The 24,403-nt window shown below is 43.4% G+C and overlaps 1 protein-coding gene across 6 annotated transcripts in view; it reads left to right on the top strand.

Annotated features, from left to right (window-relative positions):
- The window catches only part of SULF2 (sulfatase 2), a 432,620-nt gene that overhangs the window by 170,115 nt on the left and 238,102 nt on the right, over window positions 1–24,403 (top strand). For all 6 annotated transcript variants that reach the window (XM_086932614.1, XM_086932611.1, XM_086932613.1 and 3 more), the window contains exons 4-5: window positions 1,358–1,509; window positions 12,695–12,864. In XM_086932614.1, the coding sequence (XP_086788740.1) occupies window positions 1,358–1,509; window positions 12,695–12,864 (322 nt within the window). The remainder of the gene's footprint in view (window positions 1–1,357; window positions 1,510–12,694; window positions 12,865–24,403) is intronic.

Raw genomic sequence — 24,403 nt, 5'->3', positions numbered from 1 at the left:
TGCACCATAGAGCAAGGGTGTCTCTGTGAGTCAGGAATAGGTTTTTTTCTCACTTCACATGTGTTGTACAGTGCAGCACACGTGCAAAGTCGGAAAATAAAGGAGAAAAAAGCATTCAACCTTCATAGCGCCTTGTTGAAGGGTGCGCTAATTTCGGACGCTAACCCCTGTCTACTTTTTTTGTAAATTGGGTTTAGCATCAGAGACCTTGGGTGGTTGCATGGGAACACCCACGCACCACCCATGGTCCGCCCCTTGGTGCTAAGTTACGCAAAGCAGCGCTATGCACTGCTTTGCGTTACTTTCACACTATTTCACGTTCACGTTATTTCCACGTGTTTCCAACAAGTTTACCCCTGGAAAAGTCAGACAAAAAGATTTTGGGCCTATTTGCATCATCCCTGTGATGCAAAAACAGCATAAAGTCTTAATAAATCGACCCCTAAATTTTCTATGAAAGGCAAAGGATAAATGCGACAACTAATGAAATCATATTTGGTAGCCAATAACAAATTCTAGGAATGAACTGTGTCTGCACCTCTAAGCACTTTGCGACAGATCCATAAATTATACCCGAATTACCCATAGAAAAAAAGTAAATGTGTCACTTCAAATTTGGTTTAAAAAATGCTAAACTTCCATTTAACATGTATGGCAGAAAATGTTGTTAAAAATGACCCCTGGCCCCACAGCGTGGCCTTCTGTCTGATTAGTTACCAATTTACCTCCATGTTCTTTCACCCTAATCAATGGAGAGCTCTCGCGGGAGATGCTGTCAGCTCCCAGGCCTAATGACTAAAGTAGATGTCCAAACATTGGAGCCATCTGTGCAGTGTGGCCGGTGAACATCTGCCTCTCCAAGGGTAGCGGGGTGGCGGGGTGGCGGGGCAGGACATGACGTCTCGACATCCTTGTAGACGCGAATCCACAAGGACTCCAGTTGAGCTCCCTTCTATGCTTTAAAGATGGCCACCAAAGGCGCCCATTAGCGTTTGACCTCTGAGACACTGGGTTAAAACCTCAGAATCGAATCCCTCCCTAGGGTAATGCCGTTTGTAGTTCCAGCCAAGTGGCTAATAAATATTTATGTATATCATAAAGCCAACACATTCTATAATACAGCACTTAGCGGTCTCCCTAGAGGGGGCCGGCTTGGAATACTGTCGCAGAGGAAATGCACAAATGCTCGGAGGTGTCAGTAACACTGACAGGTCCAATAACGTCTCTCTACAAGGCCTAACACGTAAAATGTAGTGTTTACATGAAACAACAACGAATCACATGCGAGACAAGAAATGTGGCGTATGCCTGAATTTGGTACTCACAGTAGCATTTTTTCCCTTTTTTTGTTTTCCAGCTTTCTTTGGCAAGTACCTCAATGAATACAATGGGTCCTACGTGCCGCCTGGATGGAAAGAATGGGTTGGACTAGTCAAGAACTCTCGGTTTTACAACTATACCATCTGTCGCAACGGAATCAAAGAAAAACATGGAGCGGACTACGCTAAGGTAAGATCATGAGTTGAGATGGCCTTTGCTGCACTCGTCCCGAAGAAGCGTCTTGGGGTTCGAAAGTTTAAAAACATCAAAGCCTCTTTCCCATGTTGACAAGTCCGCCTCTGAAGAATCAATATCCAAACTGATAGGGGTGTTGTATTTTACACAGTGTTAGTCAATGGCTATCCATATTCAGGAGGGGTGGAATGTTTAAACAAGCTGAACAGCAATCAAGGGATTCAAAGGTCTTGAAAATTTAATGACCTTGGTATCTCCCAAGCTTTGATGGAAGATAAGAGCAGCCTGCACATTACTCTATGTGTATATACTGTAATTAAGGATCATTAGTACTCTGTTAATACTGTAATTAAGGCTCATTAGTACTCTGTTAAATACATTTTAGGAGCCTCGCTTAGAGTTTGGCAGGCCGGGCACTCCACAGCAATTGTGGAGGAGTACCCTGTAGGCCAATCCGATGGACTGCCGCTCTCTGTAGAGTCAAGTCGACCATTATGTTTCCACCAGTGTTCGTACACACTGCCAGTCCTTCCACTCTATTTAGAGTCAGACGTTGCTTCATGTTTCTGCTGGCAGTGTCCTCACTGGCTCTGCCTGCTGAAACCCTACACTGACGTCCCGAGACCAGGGCCGGCCTGGGAACGCAAATCGGCACTGGCAATTGAGTTGGACCAGCCACAGGGGGTGGGGGGCGTGAAAAACACTGCAGCGGCTTTTGTTCTTGGTGGCCGATATGGCAGCTATACTGCAAAATTGGCCCCGTGTAACAAAAATGTCCCCTTCAGAGGTCCCAAGCTGGCCTCCACCATGGCGGCCCACCGGGTAAACGTCAGGTGGCCGCTATAGCCAGTCCGGCCCTGCTCGAGAGACGTGGGCCATTGGTGTAACCACATCAGACAGTCTGGTGTACGTTCTAGTGGTCTCTTTTTAGGTCTCGGCTAAAGACGCGCGGAAGCGCGTCTCCGCCGAGATCTTATGTCACCGAGCGTGCTTCCCAGGAGACACTCCTGGCCGCGCGCAGGCGATTCTAAACTGGCACGCGCATTAGTACGAGCGCTGCGCGAGGCTCCCACACAACACACGCATACATAGAAACAGAAGCGCTCACGCACGCACATACATACAGAACCCCCCCACTCATACACACATACACACACACACACACACACACACGCGCGCGCGCGCACCGGCCCCCCCTCTCCCCTTTAACTTACTGTGGCAATCGACTCCGCTCTCCGCACCGGCAGGGAGAGTTGACGCTGCGGCTCCTATCCCGGGACTCCCTCTTGGTCAAGGGAGCCCCGCAACACGCGTGCAACGTCCTGTTGTCGGCCCCGGGGGCTCTCCACGCTCGCAGGAGCCCCGGGCCGCTCCACGCATTTCCTCCGCCTGCCTCCTCTTCCGGTCCGGACGCGGCTCCGCCCCCGTCACAGGCGACCTTGCCTGACTTCCGGTGCGGCCGCGGCGGAATTCCGGGGGCAGTAAGAGTTATTGTATATTTGGCTGCTAAATGAAAGCGTGTCCATCTGCCACTGACATTTAAATTTACTAAAAATATGTGAATATGCCCTAAATCCAAATGTAAATTTAATTTAGCTAAAAACTATTATTATTTTAAGTGAAATTAATGTTTTCATGTAAATCAGAACCCATGCTGAACAGTTTGTTTCGGCATTACTGTTTGCATGTCATATTTTTATCTTTTTGAAGGAAATGTACTACTTTTGAGTAGAGAAGTAGTCTAAAGCGTGATTTAACACATGCTGCTCGAAATGTGAACTTGGCGTGGTACAGACAGCTTCAGTGTGTTTCCTTGTTTTCTCTGTTTTGACATTATGCACTAGTTCTAGCTGTGGAAGGAAGCTGTAGTGAGTGCAGAGTAGTGAGTGTGAGTAGTGAGTGTGAGTAGTGAGTGCAGAGTAGTGAGTGCAGAGTAGTGAGTGCAGAGTGCAGAGTAGTGAGTGCAGAGTAGTGAGTGCAGAGTAGTGAGTGCAGAGTAGTGAATGCAGAGTAGTGAGTGCAGAGTGCAGAGTAGTGAGTGCAGAGTAGTGAGTGCAGAGTAGTGAATGCAGAGTAGTGAGTGCAGAGTGCAGAGTAGTGAGTGCAGAGTAGTGAGTGCAGAGTAGTGAGTGCAGAGTAGTGAGTGCAGAGTAGTGAGTGCAGAGTGCAGAGTAGTGAGTGCAGAGTAGTGAGTGCAGAGTAGTGAGTGCAGAGTAGTGAGTGCAGGGTAGTGAGTGCAGAGTGCAGAGTAGTGAGTGCAGAGTAGTGAGTGCAGAGTAGTGAGTGCAGAGTAGTGAGTGCAGAGTAGTGAGTAGTGAGTGCAGAGTAGTGAGTAGTGAGTGCAGAGTAGTGAGTAGTGAGTGCAGAGTGCAGAGTAGTGAGTGCAGAGTGCAGAGTAGTGAGTGCAGAGTGCAGAGTAGTGAGTGCAGAGTGCAGAGTAGTGAGTGCAGAGTAGTGAGTGCAGAGTGCAGAGTGCAGAGTAGTGAGTGCAGAGTGCAGAGTAGTGAGTGCAGAGTGCAGAGTAGTGAGTGCAGAGTGCAGAGTAGTGAGTGCAGAGTAGTGAGTGCAGAGTAGTGAGTAGTGAGTGCAGAGTAGTGAGTAGTGAGTGCAGAGTAGTGAGTAGTGAGTGCAGAGTGCAGAGTAGTGAGTGCAGAGTGCAGAGTAGTGAGTGCAGAGTGCAGAGTAGTGAGTCCAGAGTGCAGAGTAGTGAGTGCAGAGTAGTGAGTGCAGAGTGCAGAGTGCAGAGTAGTGAGTGCAGAGTGCAGAGTAGTGAGTGCAGAGTGCAGAGTAGTGAGTGCAGAGTGCAGAGTAGTGAGTGCAGAGTGCAGAGTAGTGAGTGCAGAGTAGTGAGTGCAGAGTAGTGAGTAGTGAGTGCAGAGTAGTGAGTAGTGAGTGCAGAGTAGTGAGTAGTGAGTGCAGAGTGCAGAGTAGTGAGTGCAGAGTGCAGAGTAGTGAGTGCAGAGTAGTGAGTGCAGAGTAGTGAGTAGTGAGTGCAGAGTAGTGAGTAGTGAGTGCAGAGTAGTGAGTAGTGAGTGCAGAGTGCAGAGTAGTGAGTGCAGAGTGCAGAGTAGTGAGTGCAGAGTGCAGAGTAGTGAGTGCAGAGTAGTGAGTGCAGAGTAGTGAGTGCAGAGTGCAGAGTAGTGAGTGCAGAGTAGTGAGTGCAGAGTAGTGAGTGCAGAGTAGTGAGTGCAGAGTAGTGAGTGCAGAGTAGTGAGTGCAGAGTAGTGAGTGTGCAGAGTAGTGAGTGTGCAGAGTAGTGAGTGTGCAGAGTAGTGAGTGTGCAGAGTGAGTGTGCAGAGCAGTGAGTGCAGGTGCAGAGTGGTGTGTGCTGTTTAGTGCAGAGTGCTGTGTATTGGCAATGTAAATGACAATGCCATTTATTTATGATTTAAAGAAAAAAAAAAGAAATGTCATGAGCAATGCCAATTGCTCTACCTTTAATGATGCCGAGACCATTGCATTGCAAATGCTTGTTTCTGTTTGGGACTGCCAGGAAAGCCTAGTATGCAGCACTGAAAAAAGCACAAAAAAACACCTGCATTATTTTGTAGGCACACCCATGTGTGGCGTACAAGCCTATTAAATGACATGGTTGGGGCATCATATTGCCTTTTTTGGAGGTTTCAGCTTTAGACATGCTGCAAAGCATAGGGGAGGCTGCACAGCATCGCTAAAAACCATTGGAAAAGCCAATAAGTTCTAAAGGCAAGGCCTATTGGCTTTGCCATTGTTTGCTTAGACATAGGCAGTGCTTAATTTGTAACGGTGAGAGTGCAGGTGCTCAAAGCTCTGCCCCGAAGCCGGTGGCAGTGCAATTAAACATGGGTGCGCAGAATACAAAGGCTGGTAGTCTTAGACCCACCACCATAAACTTACTGCCCACCCCTTTTTCTCGCTCTAGCAGGTTCCTCCTTTCGGCCTTTGTGGCGGTTTAGTCATCTTTCTTTTCCTCTGTCTTTCCGATTTGTGTGTTTTTCTCTCTCTTGCACTCAGTAAATATCTGATGCCGGAAATAAGTGCCGCTCCCCAAAAATAAGTGCTGGTGGCCCCGGCCAGCAACCACCGGCTAAAATTAAGCACTGGACATAGGTGTAACTCAACCGCAAATACCACAAGCAACTTTCCAAGAATGGTATTTACACAAGGTGTTTTTGTGACTCCAATATAAACCTAAGTCTAAATGTCCATATGAAGCATTTTCTAGACACTTTTTAACAGATTCTTCCGATCGTACTCTTCAAATTTCATACCAAACTAAATCACAGACAAATAAAATAGTTCCACTTCCATAAAAATCCCTATGCGCTTAAAATACCTGTTACAATCTCTCACAGAAAGTTCAACAACACATTTTACATTTCTTTCTAAACGTGACATGAACAAAATGTGTTTTTAGATAGCAAATTACAATTTTCCTAAAAAAATAAATAAATAATTTTATGAGCTATCAAATCTAAGAGAAGCTCAGGTCAGATGTTTTAAGGATGCGTGACAAAGTGTAAAGTTATTTTACCTTGACTATCAGATTAAATCGGGAACATTCGTCTTGCTTCCTTTCAGTCACGGAGTTGTTAGTTTGACCTGTCAGCTTCATGTTGATGAGCAGACAAGAAGACATCATTCAGCGGGCAGCGCCTGACAAGAGGAAGATAGATGAGCCCAGGAGGCGCTAGGCCCGATATTACAGCTGAAAGGACGTGTTATGTTTTAGTGTCTTTCATTAGTCACGTTTGTCTGGGATGCAGCTGCATTTATTAAATCCTCTTAATTCAATAAATCATGAAGCCTGGTAAAGGACTGCGTGAAGGGTTTGGGCAGCTGCCTCATAAACCCATATCGAGTAGCTGAGCTGAACAAGCGATGGCAAAGGAATCCAAAAAGCTTTGGCAAAACCAGTTGGCCAAGCCTTTGCAACCTTGTGCCATGGTAAACTTCTTATTTTTGTATTTCTTTTAATTACAAATGTTCACCCGAAAAATAATAAGAAAACAAGAAAACATGCCCCTGTCTAAACGTGGTGGCCAAATGCATGCAGTAAAAATGTTCAATAAAAAAAAATAGCTGTTCCATATAACTTAACTATTGCATATAATTTTAATAGAACAGGAGGGTTGCTTCCTTACATACAGGTGTACTTAAAACAAGCACTGCAACTCTTTTTCGTCTCAAAGGACCTCACAAGAAGTTGTGATTCTTATTAGCGGAAAGAAAAGCTACTACTGGCTTTGAATTACATAATCAAACACACCATGATGACCAAAAAAATAAAAGTGGATAAAAAAATAGAAAGAAAAAAAGCATTGGCAAAGTAAAGTACTGGCTCACCAGCCCTGGTACTGAAATACACTACTTTTTAACCGCATGCGCGCTAGCGGTTTTCCCGCTGCGTGCTGAAAATTCGAAAATCGCGTGTTACGTGACAAAGCCAGCTCGTCATGCGCATAGCGCAGGTAACGCCCATGACGAGCTGGCTTTGTCATCAGCATCGAAGGGGTTAAGTGGATGTGGACATGTGATCTGGTAAAAACGCCATTAGTGTAAGACAGCCAATGGCTCAAGTGGACTCCACCATTGCCCAATGGTGTGTGCTGTCATGGGTAGAAGCTAAATATGAGTGACAATAGGACAGACCAAGGAATGAAAAGGGCTAACCAAAAGCTCTACTATGTATAAATAGGTGTTTCTTTCATTTATGATTTTTTTTTTTTATTAATTGGTGCTGGCTAAATGGTTAACTTTCTAGGCCAGACCGAAAAATAGGGCCTTCAGATCTTGTCCAGAGTTGCCGCAGCATGTGAGGTCAGCAACTGAGATGAAATGAGTTTACAGTATGGTAGCCTCTCGAACTGTTCGCAATACGGTGCCCTCCCAAATAATTCTCTAAATATGGGGATCAGGAGATCTATATGCGCCTCTAGAAACGAAAAAAAACTAAATATACTGCATTATTCTTGTCACAAATACTTCTTGGCAATGCTATTACAACCAATGATGTATCTGATCAACTCCACATTAGTGAGAAATCAGTGCTGTCGAGGAACAAGGTTGAAAGATGTGCTAAGGCCAGACTTGCCATTCTGCCTCTTTGGCATTTTCCTGGTGCGCTGCAGGCCAGGGGCTGTTCTCAGAGCTGAGTGGGCCATACACAGCTATAATAATGGCCTGAGAGGCTAGTATTTATTTCCAATGTATTGACTAATAAACTGGATTGTTTTGCTCATCTCAAAATTTAAAAATACAGCGCACCACCTGGTGGACTGTCACTAGAGCTGGTCCTGACAATTAAGTGCCAGTGCCGAGCACCGGAAACCACTGCCACAAATTAAGCACTGGCCGCATATCCTCCTTTTATCAGTTCAATTTTCTATTCAGGCCAGGAAAATAGACGGCTAAGTATGAACTCTTTTGAAGCAGTCTAAGATTACAAGCATGTGGCTTTAACTAAGAACACCACTAAACATTGTCCGACTGATATCAGGCTGATTTGCATAAGATGAGGAATAACCACAATCGTAGGGCTGTGTGTAAGGCTTGCATAGTATTATTCTCTTTTGGGGTGAATTTGGAGTGGGTGTTGCTAAAATTTGCAATGGTTATTACCAGGACTTCAGTCCTCTGGTGACACCAGTGTTCTCACCCCTAATTAGCACTTAGGACGTTAGAAGATTAGACCAACCCAGTAAACATTGTGCAGTTCATAGTGCTGCCTGTAGGCTAAAAACAAGCAGATCTCGTATTATATGGCGTTGTTCACATTTTGATGCGCAAAAGTATTGACATCAGCCTCTGACAGCATAAAATCACAGACAAATGAATCACTGTGTATTTTTACATTTTGGTGCACGTTGAGAAAACACTTCAATGTGCATTTGTAGATACTATATGCAGTGGTTAATTTATAAAAAAAAAAACATAAGTGCAGGGGCTCTCGTCAGGAGGCAGCTTGCACCAACCCATTTCTCCTTTTAGCACTGCCTAAAATATAACTAACTAACTTCTATGAACGTGGGAAGAGGATGTGGCATTATGGCCAGAGCTGCTGACTTTGGAGCAAGGGAATCTGTGGGGTTGGCTCAATATCCTGTGATTCTAACAGATCATCAAATCTCCTCGTAAATGTATGTGTCCTTAACTGGTGCTCATGAAAAGTGCCGGTGTTGATGATTAAGTGCCGGTGCTGCGCACTGACAACCACCGGCTCAAATTAAGCACTGACTATATGGCAGCCAGTAGTGTCTTTGTTGACTTTAGGGGGCTGTACAGCTTTTCAGTGAGTTCAAACAGTTTTTGAAATGGACATTTTATGGTTTTGTTGTGCCTGAACAGAATCTCTTGAGGGTAGCGTTTTTGGAGCTCTTGAGCTTCCCAGTTACAGGTATGAGCAGCACACCTGGTAAAGTTGTATTTGAATTCTGGGACAAGTAGTTCTGATTTTATAATGGCATGAACATCACATTGGAAAATTAAAACTGATTTACTAGCCATCGGCTACGATGTCGACCTCCCATCCCTTCTTCCTAGTATTTGCTGCGAAGACAGCTCACATCATCGTCTTCATTCCCAACTAACAAACTTGGGTGCAAACAGTAGAGTAGGTTTTGGGAATAAACCATCAACAGATCTGTTAGAAGCATTCAATAAATCTTTAAAGTGTGGACAGACACATGCTCTTGCTGTCCGAATTACAAAGGTGCAGACCTGCATTCACTGGTTTACTACTTGTCACAGGTGTAGGTTTACAATTCTTCAGGTTATTTCTAGAGTCCCATGGAGTTGCAGCTCACTCTATGCAATTATTGAAAAGTTTTCAGAATTTCATTTCCCTAAATGCAAAACACTTGTTTTTTTTCCTTTTCTTCTCCTCCAAGAAACATTTGTATCCCCATCAACAACTCCCTTTCTCTACACCCCCACCAACATTCAGGTTACTCTGTTTCTCCTCCTACTCTGGAAATTGAATTACTCCTGCTCCTGTCAGAAGTACATCTCCAATTGTTTCATCATTGAAAATGGCTCAGACAAGAGGTTGTGAATGCCCATAAATGTGTGCGTTTGTAGGCCTACACAACTTTAGAGGGTATTCTCTCCCTGAAACTCACCCCACACAGGCGTTTTATTCACACTGAAACTCCCATCTGAGCTCATCCTTTAATGAATGCAAAAAAAAATGTTGTTTGTAAAAGCCTTTTGCACTCATAAAAGTGTTTCTTTCACATGGAAATCAAACTTACATAAATAGCTTAGTCTATACATACCTTAAATCGTTTGGCAGTAGGCCTCTTGCTCAACTGTACTTAATGCCTTGAGCTAACAGTTTGAGACATATAGGCTTTTAACTGTGCCAGAGCAGGGGTTCTTGTCCTTAATGTTCGAGTATAATTATTAAATAACTCCCACCATTGGTCGTATGGACCATTGTTAGTCAACAAGGAGAAATGATAAGGTGCAATCATTTACATCAAACACCATGAACAGTGAAGACCAATTGGGGCTTCACAAGAATCAATAAAGAGAGTTGGTGTGAGATAAAGGGTTTTATTAACAAACTGATTCAAACTGATTTATTTATTTAGTAAATATTAAATATTAATCATCATCATCATTACAGATCCAAATAATCTATTAGACGCTATTTCAAACAAGATAAAATATCACATTAGTAAGAATTACAAATAATATAGAGAAAATTCAGCAAGTGTGTGCCATAAAAGAATCCCCTAATCTAAATTATTAGGATTTTGGGATGAAAGGGTAATTTCTTCAATAAGCAAGGTAAGGTGTCAGTCACAGAAACCTAAATAAAGGGTTGTGATGAGGGAATGAAAATGCATAGGCATGAAGCCTCAGCACTTAAGCAGTAACAATTTGCAAAATCTGGAAAGTATTCTCGGCTATAAATCAGCAGACATATCAAATCTCTGAGTGAGAATCAGAAAGGCTCAGATGGGTTCTTTCCTAGATTTGACAAAACTAAGAAACACACTAATATAATTCTGCAAAAACGTTATTTGCAACAAATCTTGCATTCCCCCTTCCTACCAACCAATCAATCTTCAGCAAACTCTGGGAGCAGGTAAACTTCCTAGTTTCTCACATGTTCACAATAAAATACAGAATTGAGTCCTTTAATTGTTACATTGGTCACATCTTGTAGTTCAGAACCTCACTATCAGTTGTTAAATACATAACAAATGTCTAATCACTAAATAACAGAAGGCTTCTAGAAAGTTACAGCATCTGAAGAGGAAGAGATAAACATCTTGTGCAAGACAACAGTTAGTGCGAAAACAAGCTTTTTAACCCTAAAGTCTAAAGTCAACTTTTATTTTTGGCATCAGTAGTCAGGCTAACTTAAGTCAAACAATATGGTAATCCATTTTTTTTTCCTTTAAATTGAGTGATTACTTACTAAAAATTTTCATTCATTGTGCATGTGTTATTCAGCACAGAAATGTGCAATTTTCAGTTTAATGCATTTCATTTGCAAAATGAGGACATTTGCTCTATCAGCTGCTTCTATGGTCACATGCCAACATGACTATAGGAATTGTACGGTTGGACTCCATAATTTTGGTGAGGGTTGAAAACAGTATACAGTGACCACTGCTTCTAGAAGTACTCTTGATTGAAACCAATTTGTTTTTTTTAATGTTTTTTTCCATTCAGAAATGTCACTGACTTTATCATGTCTACTACCAGCATTCCTCCAGTATGTCCATAATTAAAATCTTAAGCATGTCCTCAGAAGACTTGTGGATTAAACCATGCACCAGTATGATAATCTAGCTCTGTACTCTCAGTGAGTTTTGATCCCTATTGATATGTGAGCCTCATTATGTACAAAATCCTACCAGTGGATTAGTACTACTCCATTAGATTACCGCTGGACTGTGGGGTACATTCAGCAGTACTGTAACTGTATATTACTGCAGCTGTATGAAATATATGTGGACAATAATAATACAGATGGAAAAATAGATACCCCTGCATTTCCAGCAGTTTCACAAATAGACCTGGGTGAAAAAATAAAACTGACCATACCATATTTATATTTATGAATAGAAATATCGTTTGAGCTTCTCAAATCACTCCTCCATCATTGCTTGAGTGTTTTGTAACACCCTATAGCCACAGAAAACAATTATTTACATTGCAGAAGCCAGGTATAGAATGTATCCTTTTTCAGACAAATCAAAGATAATCATGCTTTGCATGCTAATGACCAATTTCTGTCCATAATATTCCTTTTCATAATGAGACTAGTGATCTGAAGAACCAAGCACATTTTCCAGGTAATCCTCACCAGTGATGTCTACATTCGTAGCAGAGACCCCGTATTCCTGTTCCATCTAAATGCAAAATATTTTTTTACAGAAAATAATTGTCTTGAAAAGTGGTGCATACATTTATGTGTTATTTTATCTTAAACAAGGATACACAATTCCTACCATTCCTGCAACTGTAATGTAAAAACAGCATAAAAAATACTAGTTATTATAAAAACTGTAACTGGATGATATATTAGCGAGTATCTAAAATGTCAGCTGTGGAAAAGAAAAACACTATTTCTGTTCAATACTTGATTAAACTTAGTGATCCAGGGTATAATCCTACATCACTTTCTGTCTCTTCGTCTGCCATCTCTCTGAGCTCCTAAAACAGTGTAACTCTATTATTAGGCACTATATGACAGATATGACAAATTACAATCACCGAATTGTATTCACTCTAGTCTCTACCATTTGTTATTTTATGCTGACCTTTTAAAGGTGATGCCTGTTCACCTCTATTAAGTATAGTGAGAATGACGGAAATCACAGTGATCCATCTTCAATGACAATTGTCATGAAACATATAAAAATATGGCTTTACTCTTTATAGCATTGGCTATCTCAATTATATATGGTTTGAGGTAGATTGATAGTGCGATGAAACTTTGTTACTACTGCACTTTATAAATACCTCATTTATAACATACCATGATATCAAGCGACATTTGGAAAAATGCAACAGCAAATAAAGACAGGACACTGACACCTTTATCGTAGAAAGCATTTATTTGCAGAGGAATAAAACTAACCCTGGGATTTGAAGACAGCAGAGTAAGGTTTTGTTGAGATTTGTGGTTTCTTGAGAATTTCTTTGTGCTTTCTGCTAAGAATTCAGTTTTTTTTCCTAGGATTACTTGACAGACCTGATCACCAATGACAGTATCAATTTCTTCAGGACTTCCAAGAAGATGTATCCACACCGTCCTGTAATGATGGTTGTGAGTCATGCGGCGCCACATGGCCCTGAAGATTCCGCCCCCCAGTTCTCACAACTATTTTCCAATGCCTCACAGCACATGTAAGTAACATTGTCCTATTTCCAGTCTGGAAGAGGATGGGGTAGAATTTAGCAAATATCTTTAATTTCATACCCTTATAAAATGTGAAGAGAAAATATTTTATGAACATACATAATACTTGCAGATTTGCAAATCTAATAGGTTTTTTATCTCAAATTGTAAAATATGATTGGTTTGTCAATTTTATGAATACAAAACTATATTGAAATTGTTTCTTTAATACGCTGGAATTTTGTTAGATTAAGTCATGATTCACTTCTAAATAGTTTGTGGGAACCTCTAGGTTCATTCAGTTACTTTTAGAAGACAAAGCAAGTATTTGTTTTTCCTGCAATTCGAAATGTAAATTCTATTAGAACTATCAATGTTGCAGATTGATGCTTTAGCAGGGTAGATGTTTACACTTACTTTTGTGTAAAGCATGTGTACTCTTAAGCATTTTTGCAAGGACAAAAATATGGCCTGCGGTATGACAGAGGGATTGAGGGAGGTGGAAGGTGGGAGTAAGAGAAGTAAAGCATGTACATGGTGTAGACAGTGAGTCGTGGAGTTATTTTGAGAGTCAGATCATATCATTCCTATGCCTTTGTCCTCTGAATTGCCATTATGTGACAGGTGGGCATGCCACAGAAGGCTTGCGCTAAGCTTCAGCAAAATGGCTCGTTCTGGATCAGTTCAAGGTTCTCTTAGATCCTTAAGCCCAAAACTAACAAAGCATTTATGTGGCTTCTGTCTGCTATCCACTTCCTAGCCTCATGTGCCAAGAATTGAAGACAAAGCATTATCCTTTGCTGTAAAACATGAGAGGGAAGGAGATACCCATTTAGTGGCTGAATGCTCTGAACTTCTCCACTTATCCATATTGTGTGATCCTAGGCTATTGTTTTACATTACTTTTCCTCCTTTTTCTTGTCAATCTGTCAAATCCTTTTTCCTAATTATCACATATGAGAACACCTTGAAATACAGAAGTTCAAGATGTGTGCTGTACAAAAACCTATCTTGTGTTTAATATAATAAACTGTAACATTCTTCCAAAAAATTTCCCTCTCTGGCCACAAATAACTGCATAAACACCTCAAATTTCCAATTTGCAATCATTTTCCTGAACGAACTGGGAGAATAAAAATCAGCTTTCCATAAATGTAATCAATGTAAAGGAGAATTCGAATCAAACTCTATTGCAATATTGCACATATTTTACATTACTAATAAAGTGAGGTGTCTAAATTAATGTCTAGATGTGTAAAATCCATGTACCCTCTCATAAACTCAAACATTGCTAGCCCATTACACACTCTACAATCGGCCCTTAAGCTTCATCGATCACAGAATCTGACATACATTTGAGGTTTGTAGTATTTTGTTCTCCTGTACCAATACAATACTTTGCTCGCAAGTGAAATTATGGTGTTGAGATGAGACTATGATGAGCGAAAAAGCAAATCTCTTTAGGGAAAAGACTTAGCTAAAAATGTATATGAGAAACAATTTGAAGAAGGCCCCCATACTGTTCAATGGGTTTGTCGTACAAGAGATATTATTGTACATGAAAACACCACAGCACTTTCACCCATGTAAATGTGGATGGCTGCAAATATGAGCATAAATGAACATGGACTAAATTTGAAACACAAATTTTGAAGAGCACAACTACACAATCTATCTAATCCTAAACACAGAAAAGCTCTTCTAAACCATAGTTTCAGATGTTTGTAGGCAGCTGTGTCTTGGGCTCTGATTCTGAGATTCATATTTATTTAGCAAAGCGCTTCTGGCAGGCAGATCTGTTCACACTGCAAGCAAAACCATGCTTGACATTACATTACATTGTGGACAGCCATTTTGGGGGTTGCAAGGGAAGCCTGCATAATACCACTTTCACTTCCCTCTCCCATCATGATCCTTTGCGTTCACCGCAGAGATATTGTTAGGTTGGGGGATCCCCCTATATTTCGCTGTTCCACGAGGGATGCAGAGGGAAACCTTCTACCCCCTAAATCTAATTCTGATATCCTCCAACTAGTGTATAGATGCTTGGCGGGGTAGATTGGGAGGTGAAACCTGTGCTCTTGTCCCTTCTGTTCAATCAAGATGAAGCCTAGGCAGTGCTTAATTTAGGCTGGTTTCAAGTGCTCTGCACCGGTACTTAATTGCCAACACTGGTACTTATGACAGTCTGCCACAAGGTGGCGCTGTTTGTCTAAATTAAAGATGAGCCCAACAACAGTTGTTTATTAATTAAATAAACATTTAGAATGATTAATACCTGCTGCTCAAGCCATTCTCATAGCTTTGGGGGCCTGGTATAGTCTGAATTTTCCCTCTTGTAGGAGTGTGAGGGGTAGTAGTTGCTTTGGTAATGTCACTGGCAGGGGCAATGGGTGGTGCAAGTTGCAGAGGCCTTCTGAGGAATGCACTGGCACTTCATTTCTCACAAATTAAGCACTGGGCCTAGGTCACATCTGAGCCCACATAAGTTCAATCAGTTAAAAGTCACAAACAAATATGGAGAGATAGTACCATATGCTCATGTGTGAAAATCAATTCAGTTTGCTCTTTCTGCTTTATAACCTCACTACTTCGCAGAGGCTGCGCTGGGCGGCAGCGATGCTCCCGTAATCGGCCTAGGTGTGCTGCCGGCCTCCCCGCCCAATTCTTGAGTAAAACCACGAGGCTCCAGCACCTGCCAACGGCAATTCGTACGCTTCACTCAGGCTCTTGGGTCTTTGTACTGTGCCATGCACTGATTGTTAAGGACTTCCCGTCCGCTGTTTCACGCCTAGGATCACCCCCGAAGAGCGATGCTGTGTAAACTGGGGGTGCGTGCCGTGGACTGCATCAAAGTTTCACCTCCGTGTGATGATTAATACTTAAGGTTGCCGTTTCCACCCCCCCCCCCCCCGCCTTTGACTGCGGGGCTACGTGCCACACTTTGCTGGGAATGCCTGCCTGGTCCAAAAATGGCACCTGAAGACGGCTGAGACAGACATTAAAGGTCCAGACGTCGGGACCGACAAGGAGGCGCGGCGGAGGGCGGGAGGAGGTAGGCGACTGGCCCCATTGCTCTGCATGATAGCAAGTGGCCCTCCCCAGCGCTGCAAATCGGTCACAACAAAAATGGCTACCGCCTGCCTGTTTCCAAAATGGTGCTTAAGGAAGGACAAGACACATACTGATGGAGCAAAATAGCAGAACTGACCACGAAGCGTGGCGACGGACGGGAGGAGGGAGGCCCTTCCTGGTGTATTTCAAAGTGTCCCCCAGCACTATCAATCGGTCATGAAAGGGGCCCCTGGATGCCTGACCCCAACATGGCTGACAATGATGACCTCTATCTCTCTGTTCGACTTTTATTTCTCTACCCCTCCAGTACTATGCTTGACTTCAAGAGGACCCTCTGCATTTCTTCTCGGTCCATGGCACCCCCTCTTGCCTCCTACTCTAATGCAGGAATTGAATGGCTGGCCCCGGAGCTTCTCCACGTCTTCCAGGACCTGGGTTGCGCGGTCCTGGGGGCTGTTGGCGGTGCTAAGATGCACAGAAATGCTCCTGGGGGGCCAAAGGGTGTGTGCATGATCAAGAAACGTGAATGGCCTGCTGCTAGTGGTAGTCTGATTCAAAATCCACTCGCCGACACCCGAGGAAAGAATGAAGGCAACTACAGGAAAGCTGGTTTTGCCTTCATTTTCATCAGCCTATATGGTAGCCCCAGCACCCTCTCTGGCTTGTTTCTACACCCTCCCCACCACCTTCTTCTTTTACTTCTATCATTGTAGCCTATGTTTCTATTCTAAACTGTTTTCCCCTATTGTTAAAACCTGAGCAACATGGCTGATGCCCGATGGAGTTGCTAGACAACTAATGAGGAGATTGGCCCTGATTTATCATGCAGTCGGAACCTTGCAATACCGTTACCATGCATCCATTACCACACAAATGCCTTTTTCACATATTCTTTTACCATGATTGCCTTTCCCACAAATATGCCTTTACCACTCATGCGTTTACAACGAGTTAAAATATATATAATGCATTGTAAAGGCATGCGTGGTAATTGCATGTGTGGTTCCATCATATATCCGAATGGGGAAACATCATTTATCATGCAGTCGGAACCTTGCAATACCTTTACCATGCGTCCAATACCACACAAATGCCTTTTCCACGCATTCCTTTACAACGCATGCCTTTACCACGAATATGCCCTTATCACTCATGCGTTTACAATGAGTTAAAATATATATAATGCGTGGTAAGGTATATGTGTGGTAAAGATTTGCATGGTAAAAGAATGTGTGTTAAAGGCATTTGCATGGTAATGGACACGCTGCAAAGGCATGAGCGGTAATTGTATGCATGGATCTGTCCTACATCCCTGAGAATGAGATTGGGCTCAAATAAAGCCACACCTTGGGCGAACTTGGGAATTTTGCACTTGTTTGCAAAATTCTCAGGCTTTTCGGGCTTAGAGATTTATTTGCTCACCTTTAATTCTTATATGATGCTGTTAAACCATATACGTAAAATTCAAGGGATATATATCTCATGTGATCAAGACCGTGGAAACGTGGTAGAAACGCGTCAGGCTGGACACTTGTCTTTGAATTTTTGGTGATGCTGACTTGATTCAACAATGCAATAAAAAAACTGCAATCTACTTGAGAACACGCTGTGGTCCGTACCTGTTTGTCCTGCTGTATACGAGGTGAACCAGGAATGTGGTTGCTTAATATATATATATATATATTCACTGAAAAAACCATAGGTTTTACACCAGTTATAGTTAGGTGGAAATTTTACTCGCATAAAACCATTGAAATTCCCACGTTATAGTTAGTTGGACTCACTATAACTTGCGCGTGCAATGCACTGCTGATGACGTCACATATTACATCACTGATGACATGGTCAGTGACATCACTCATGACATCACTGATGACATCTCAAATGACATCACTGATGACAACATCCTTGTGACAAAGTGGTAGACCTCCTATCAGCATAAAATAACCTTTGACACACACATTCAAAAATAGAAACTAACATTTTCTTAAAAAAGGAGAAACCAATACCAATTACAACAACTTATTAGGTAATTCCAACATCTACATACACATCCACTCATTCACCAACAGTTCTATATAGTCACTCATGCATGTACTTACTCATCATATGTACTCATACACCTATACATCCTGTTACACACTAATACTCATCCATATAGTTACTCACACACAAATTCACACATGCAAATAAACTATCAAAAAACCATTTACTTGATTAAACTGCTATATACACACCACTACACATACTTCTACAGAAACAGAAACATATTTGCTCTCTTAAACAATCAATTATAAAAACACATACTCACTAACCCACCCATACACACAATCATCCACCCATACAGTCTTGCACACATGCTGTCTTCAAAATACATACAAATAGTGAGTCACCCATTCATGCATCTGTGCTCTAAGTAATATCTCCACCGAACCATACAGACACTGATACTGATACTCAAAAAAACAACTAATAACCCATATACACACTAATGTAGCTACTCACCAACCAATGCAGCCACTTATACACAAAGTGAGGCACAGATACAGATATTTAAATATTTAAACATTACTCGCTAATATATGTATTCACTAAGATACATTCAATAAGTCAGTTAACCAATCAATTTTACACGAAAAAAAACATCCATTTAGACATTTATTTACCCATTTATTCTTCCGTCAACCTTTAGATATACATATATAAAAAATATTTATTTTTCAGAAAGATACACATTCACTGGATGATGTCATCAGTGATGTCATTTGAGATGTCATCAGTGATGTCATGAGTGATGTCACTGACCATGTCATGAGTGATGTAATATGTGACGTCATCAGCAGTGCATTGCACGCGCAAGTTATAGTGAGTCCAACTAACTATAACATGGGAATTTCAACTGTTTTATGCGAGTAAAATTTCCACCTAACTATAACTGGTGTGAAACCTATGGTTTTTTTCAGTGAATTTAATAGGTTTTTTAAATGCTAATTCCTAACTATAACTGGTGTGAAACCTATGGTTTTTTCAGTGAATATATATATATATGTGATCAAGTCCGGGCTAACCGGACGAAACGCGTCATGTCTGTTGGTATGAGGAAATAAAGCACTTGAAAATTGAAACCTTGCCGTGTGGTCCGTGTCCTGGTTGGCATCCGTGTGGCGGTGAACACTAGGAAGTGTTTTGTATATATATATATATATATATATATATATATATATATATATATATATATATATATATATATATATATATATATATATATATATATATATAAAATTTCTATGGCAAAATGAAACCCCTCATTTTGTTCCTTTTCAAATTAAATGTATTAAGTGTTACCACTTTATTCCAATCAAGATGACTTCAGGTGTGCCATACTTTTGTCATAAGTAAGTAGCGTTCTAGTTGTTCTTTAGAACACTCTGGGACATTCTGTCATTGGGCTATAGTTGGGCAACATCTGGCTGATATTTGGGCTACATTTGGGCTCTTTTGTCTCTGGTGGCCATCTTGGGAGACTGCATATCAGAATTTTTTTTATGAAATATAAGCGGATTTGAGAAGTCACTCAAAATTTGCCCTAATTTTTCTTTCTTCAGCACTAATCATAATTTCTATGGCAAAATGAACCCCCTCATTTTGTTCCTTTGCAAATAAAATGTTTTAAGTGTTAACACTTTATTCCAATCAAGATGACTTCAGGTGTGCCATACTTTTGTCATAAGTAAGACTGTTAGCGCTCTAGTTGTTCTTTAGAACACTCTGGGACATTCTGTCATTGGGCTATAGTTGGGCTACATCTGGCTGATATTTGGGCTACATTTGTTTTTTTTTGTCTCTGGTGACCATCTTTGGGCTACATTGGGCTACATTGGGCTACATTTGGGCTCTAACATATATATAGCCCAATGTAGCCCAATATATATTTTTTCAAAGTTAATTTTGGAGCATATATCTTGAGACATAGCAAAGGCACATCGGGCTACCAGTCCCTACAATTTTGCCAAGTTTGGTGAAAATCCATTCAGCCGTTCGGGCTAAAAGTGAGGTCGACCGCCCTATGGAAATTAACATGGGGAAAACACGTTTTGGGACCCCCCTTTTATCTCGGCCCCCGCTTGACGAATCTCCCTCCAAACTTTCAGGGAAGGACCGGAGCGCCGCGAGGCAAATTTGAGGAAATGTTCAGGCAGATTCCTCAACCGGCGCCAAAGTTATTCCCAATAGAATGTTGAGATTTTGCATTGAAAAAAATTCTAACTAATACTACCTACTGGCGACTGCCAGTAGGTAATATATATATATATATATATATATATATATATATATATATATATATATATATATATATATATATATATATATATATATATATATATATATACATATATCCACAACTCCACCTCTCCTTGTATTGAAAGGCACACCGACACCAGATGGAAGTGGTAAAAATGCTTTTATTCCGTGCAGGAAGCACCACAGGTAACAAACACCCAACGCGTTTCTCCTCTACTCCGAGGCTTGATCACGGGCGGAAACTTCTGCATTTGACTAGCTGCGTGAAAATACACAACCTTTATGCCCTTTGCAGAGTCCAACTACAAACAGGTGAGTACGTTTTTTTCTTTAGTGCAGACAGAAGCATGGCGGAACTTTATTGTTCTTACTCTCGCTCGCTGACTTCAATACAGTCTTCCACTGAAGCTGGTTTGTAAAGAACTGTTCATTAAAACCTGCAAAATATTGCGTAATTCATCCTGCTCAGCATTCTCAGCTCACTGACCACCAGCAAGTGGAAACATCCCTCTCGCAACCCTTGCCTGCTCACCTTGCGAATTTCATCTAGAGTCTCTCTGTCTTTGTTCTTTATGGTGGCTAGGCGGGTCGGGCTCACTGAAATAATGCACCACGAACTTGCTCCGATGAACTGAGCCTCAGACCCTTCAGGGCGGGTCGGTGCACGGGACCGGAGCCACCCGTGAAATATCCACAACTCCACCTCTCCTTGTATTGAAAGGCACACCGACACCAGATGGAAGTGGTAAAAATGCTTTTATTCCGTGCAGGAAGCACCGCAGGTAACAAACACCCGTGCACCGACCCGCCCTGAAGGGTCTGAGGCTCAGTTCATCGGAGCAACTTCGTGGTGCATTATTTCAGTGAGCCCGACCCGCCTAGCCACCATAAAGAACAAAGACGGAGAGACTCTAGATGAAATTCGCAAGGTGAGCAGGCAAGGGTTGAGAGAGGGATGTTTCCACTTGCTGGTGGTCAGTGAGCTGAGAATGCTGAGCAGGATGAATTACGCAATATTTTGCAGGTTTTAATGAACAGTTCTTTACAAACCAGCTTCAGTGGAAGACTGTATTGAAGTCAGCGAGCGAGAGTAAGAACAATAAAGTTCCGCCATGCTTCTGTCTGCACTAAAGAAAAAAACGTACTCACCTGTTTGTAGTTGGACTCTGCAAAGGGCATAAAGGTCGTGTATTTTCACGCAGCTAGTCAAATGCAGAAGTTTCCGCCCGTGATCAAGCCTCGGAGTAGAGGAGAAACGCGTTGGGTGTTTGTTACCTGTGGTGCTTCCTGCACGGAATAAAAGCATTTTTACCACTTCCATCTGGTGTCGGTGTGCCTTTCAATACAAGGAGAGGTGGAGTTGTGGATATTTCACGGGTGGCTCCGGTCCCGTGCACCGACCCGCCCTGAAGGGTCTGAGGCTCAGTTCATCGGAGCAACTTTGTGGTGCATATATATATATATATATATAGTTACGTCTCATATACGCTTTCTCTATCTTGCATTGCAAGCACAATATTACTTGTATTCATTCACCAGAAGTACTTGCCAATTTTACATGGCAACAGTATGGCTCTAAAAACATAAGCTTGACAAATGTTTTGCCCTTGGTTTTGTATCCTTTGTGAGAGCAGAGATCATGCTCAGGGAAAAGAAAGATGAGCTGCAGTAAAGCTGCTTCCACAGGGCACCTGCTAGGGTGCAAGCAGGTTTCACTGAGCAGCAAAGTGCTGAGTCATGCTACATACATGACTCGCACTATCACTCTTCTCTGAGCCAGGGACAGCAGAAACAATAAATATTGAAGCATTGATCTGCGCACAGTAATTTGTAATAAATTTTACAAGGCCAGAAGCTTTTCAGACTTTGTGCAGTAAAGCACTTGACTCAACAGCAAAATTATGGGATCTCACTGATCCAATTTTATTTCTGGGTATGAGTGACGGGTGTGTATATTTGGGCTCTTCAGGGACAGGACACTGAGAACTAACAGAATAAAATAAATCAGCCCAACATCACGATTTTTATCCTCACCTGAAAGCAAGTCAATCTTTCTACCTACCGACATAAAGGACATAAAGGCCATGCTCAATAAATGGCGGTGGTGCATGCGCACACACACACGCACACACACACACACAACCACACGCACACACACCAACCAAACCTGAAAATATGTTTACCCCTTAAGAGGAGAGTTGCACAATGGAGGGGGTTGGATCTTGAGCGTGGGGTGTGGCTTTGAGGTCATCATCACCTGAACCAACCATGGAGGGGACAGGACCAAAGAGAAGGGGGCGAGACTTAGAGCTTGGCAGAGCCTGAGCAGGTTTTCCCCTAAAAACAACTAACAAAAGCTTCTGAGCCTCTGAGGCTCTCCAACCCCAACGCCGGAAACAACGACATCACCCCTTCGCAAGACCTCTGCAACTCCCTCGCCTCCTACTTCCACAACAAGATTGCGGACATACACAACAGCTTCAGCACTCAACCGACGCACGCCACGACCGAACCACCGCCCCCCACCACCACCCTCCGCGCCTGGACCCCGATCAGCACCGAAGACACCGTCCGCACGATGAACTCCATCCACTCCGGATCTCCTACCGACCCCTGCCCTCACCACGTCTTCAACAAGGCCGACGCTGTCATCGCACCCCACCTGCGGGACATCATCAACACCTCCTTCGACACCGCTACCTTCCCGGAGAGCTGGAAGCACGCCGAACTCAGCGCTCTACTTAAGAAACCATCAGCCGACCCCACCGACCTCAAGAACTACCGCCCCATCTCCCTGCTCCCGTTTCCTGCAAAAGTCATCGAGAAGACCGTCAACAAGCAGCTGGCCGCCTTCCTCGAGACGAACGGATCCCTCGACCTCTCGCAGTCTGGCTTCCGGGCCAACCACAGCACCGAGACCGCCCTGATCGCAGCCACCGATGACATCCGAGCACTGCTTGACAACGGAGAAACAGCAGCCCTCATCCTCCTAGACCTCTCCGCGGCCTTCGACACTGTCTGCCACCGTACACTAGTGCAGCGACTCAGCAACGTCGGAATCCAGGAGAAGGCACTGGAGTGGATCATCTCCTTCCTCGCCGGAAGGACACAGAGAGTCCGCCTCCCCCCGTTCAGATCTGAAGCCACCGAAGTCATCTGCGGCGTCCCTCAAGGCTCCTCGCTCAGTCCTACCCTCTTCAACGTCTACATGAGCCCCCTTGCAGACATCGCACGCCAGCACAACCTCAACATCATCTCCTACGCCAACGACACCCAGCTGATTCTCTCCCTCACCAACGACCCCGCCACTGCCAGAGCCAACCTTCACGAAGGGATGAAAAAGGTAGCCGAATGGATGAAGAACAGCCGCCTGAAATTGAACTCGGACAAGACGGAAGTCCTCATCCTGGGATCCTCACCCTCCGCCTGGGACGACTCCTGGTGGCCCCCCGCCCTAGGCAGCGCACCCAAACCAACAGACCACGCACGCAACCTGGGCTTCATCCTGGACTCCTCCCTCTCCATGACCAGACAAGTCAACGCCGTCTCCTCGTCGTGCTTCAACATCCTGCGCATGCTACGTAAGATCTTCCGGTGGATCCCCACCGAGACCAGGAAGATGGTCACCCAGGCCCACGTCACCAGCCGTCTGTACCACGGCAACTCCCTCTACGCCGGAACCACCGCCAAACTCCAGAAGAGACTCCAGCGGATCCAGAACGCCTCAGCGCGACTCATCCTGGACAACCCCCGTCGCAGCCACATCTCCGGACACCTGAGAGACCTGCACTGGCTCCCGGTCAACAGGAGAATCACCTTCCGACTCCTCACCCACGCACACAAAGCCCTACACAACCAAGGCCCAGGATACCTCAACAGCCGCCTCAACTTCTACGCTCCCAAGCGCCAGCTTCGATCGACCGGCCACGCCCTCGCCGCCATCCCCCGCATCCGAAGAGCCACCACAGGGGGACGGTCCTTCTCCTACCTCGCCGCCAAGACATGGAACTCCCTCCCGACCCACCTCCGCCTGACCCAGGACCACCTCGCCTTCAGGAAGCAACTCAAGACCTGGCTGTTCGAGCAGTAGCGGACCCCCCTCCCCTAGCGCCTTGAGACCCTCTGGGTGAGTAGTGCGCTATATAAATGCTTTGATTGATTGATTGATTG

This window comes from Lissotriton vulgaris, chromosome 7 (genome assembly GCF_964263255.1).
Source record: "Lissotriton vulgaris chromosome 7, aLisVul1.2, whole genome shotgun sequence".
NCBI lineage: Eukaryota > Metazoa > Chordata > Amphibia > Caudata > Salamandridae > Lissotriton > Lissotriton vulgaris.
Note: the sequence above shows the minus strand (reverse complement) of the source record. Positions and strands in the feature narration are given on the sequence as shown.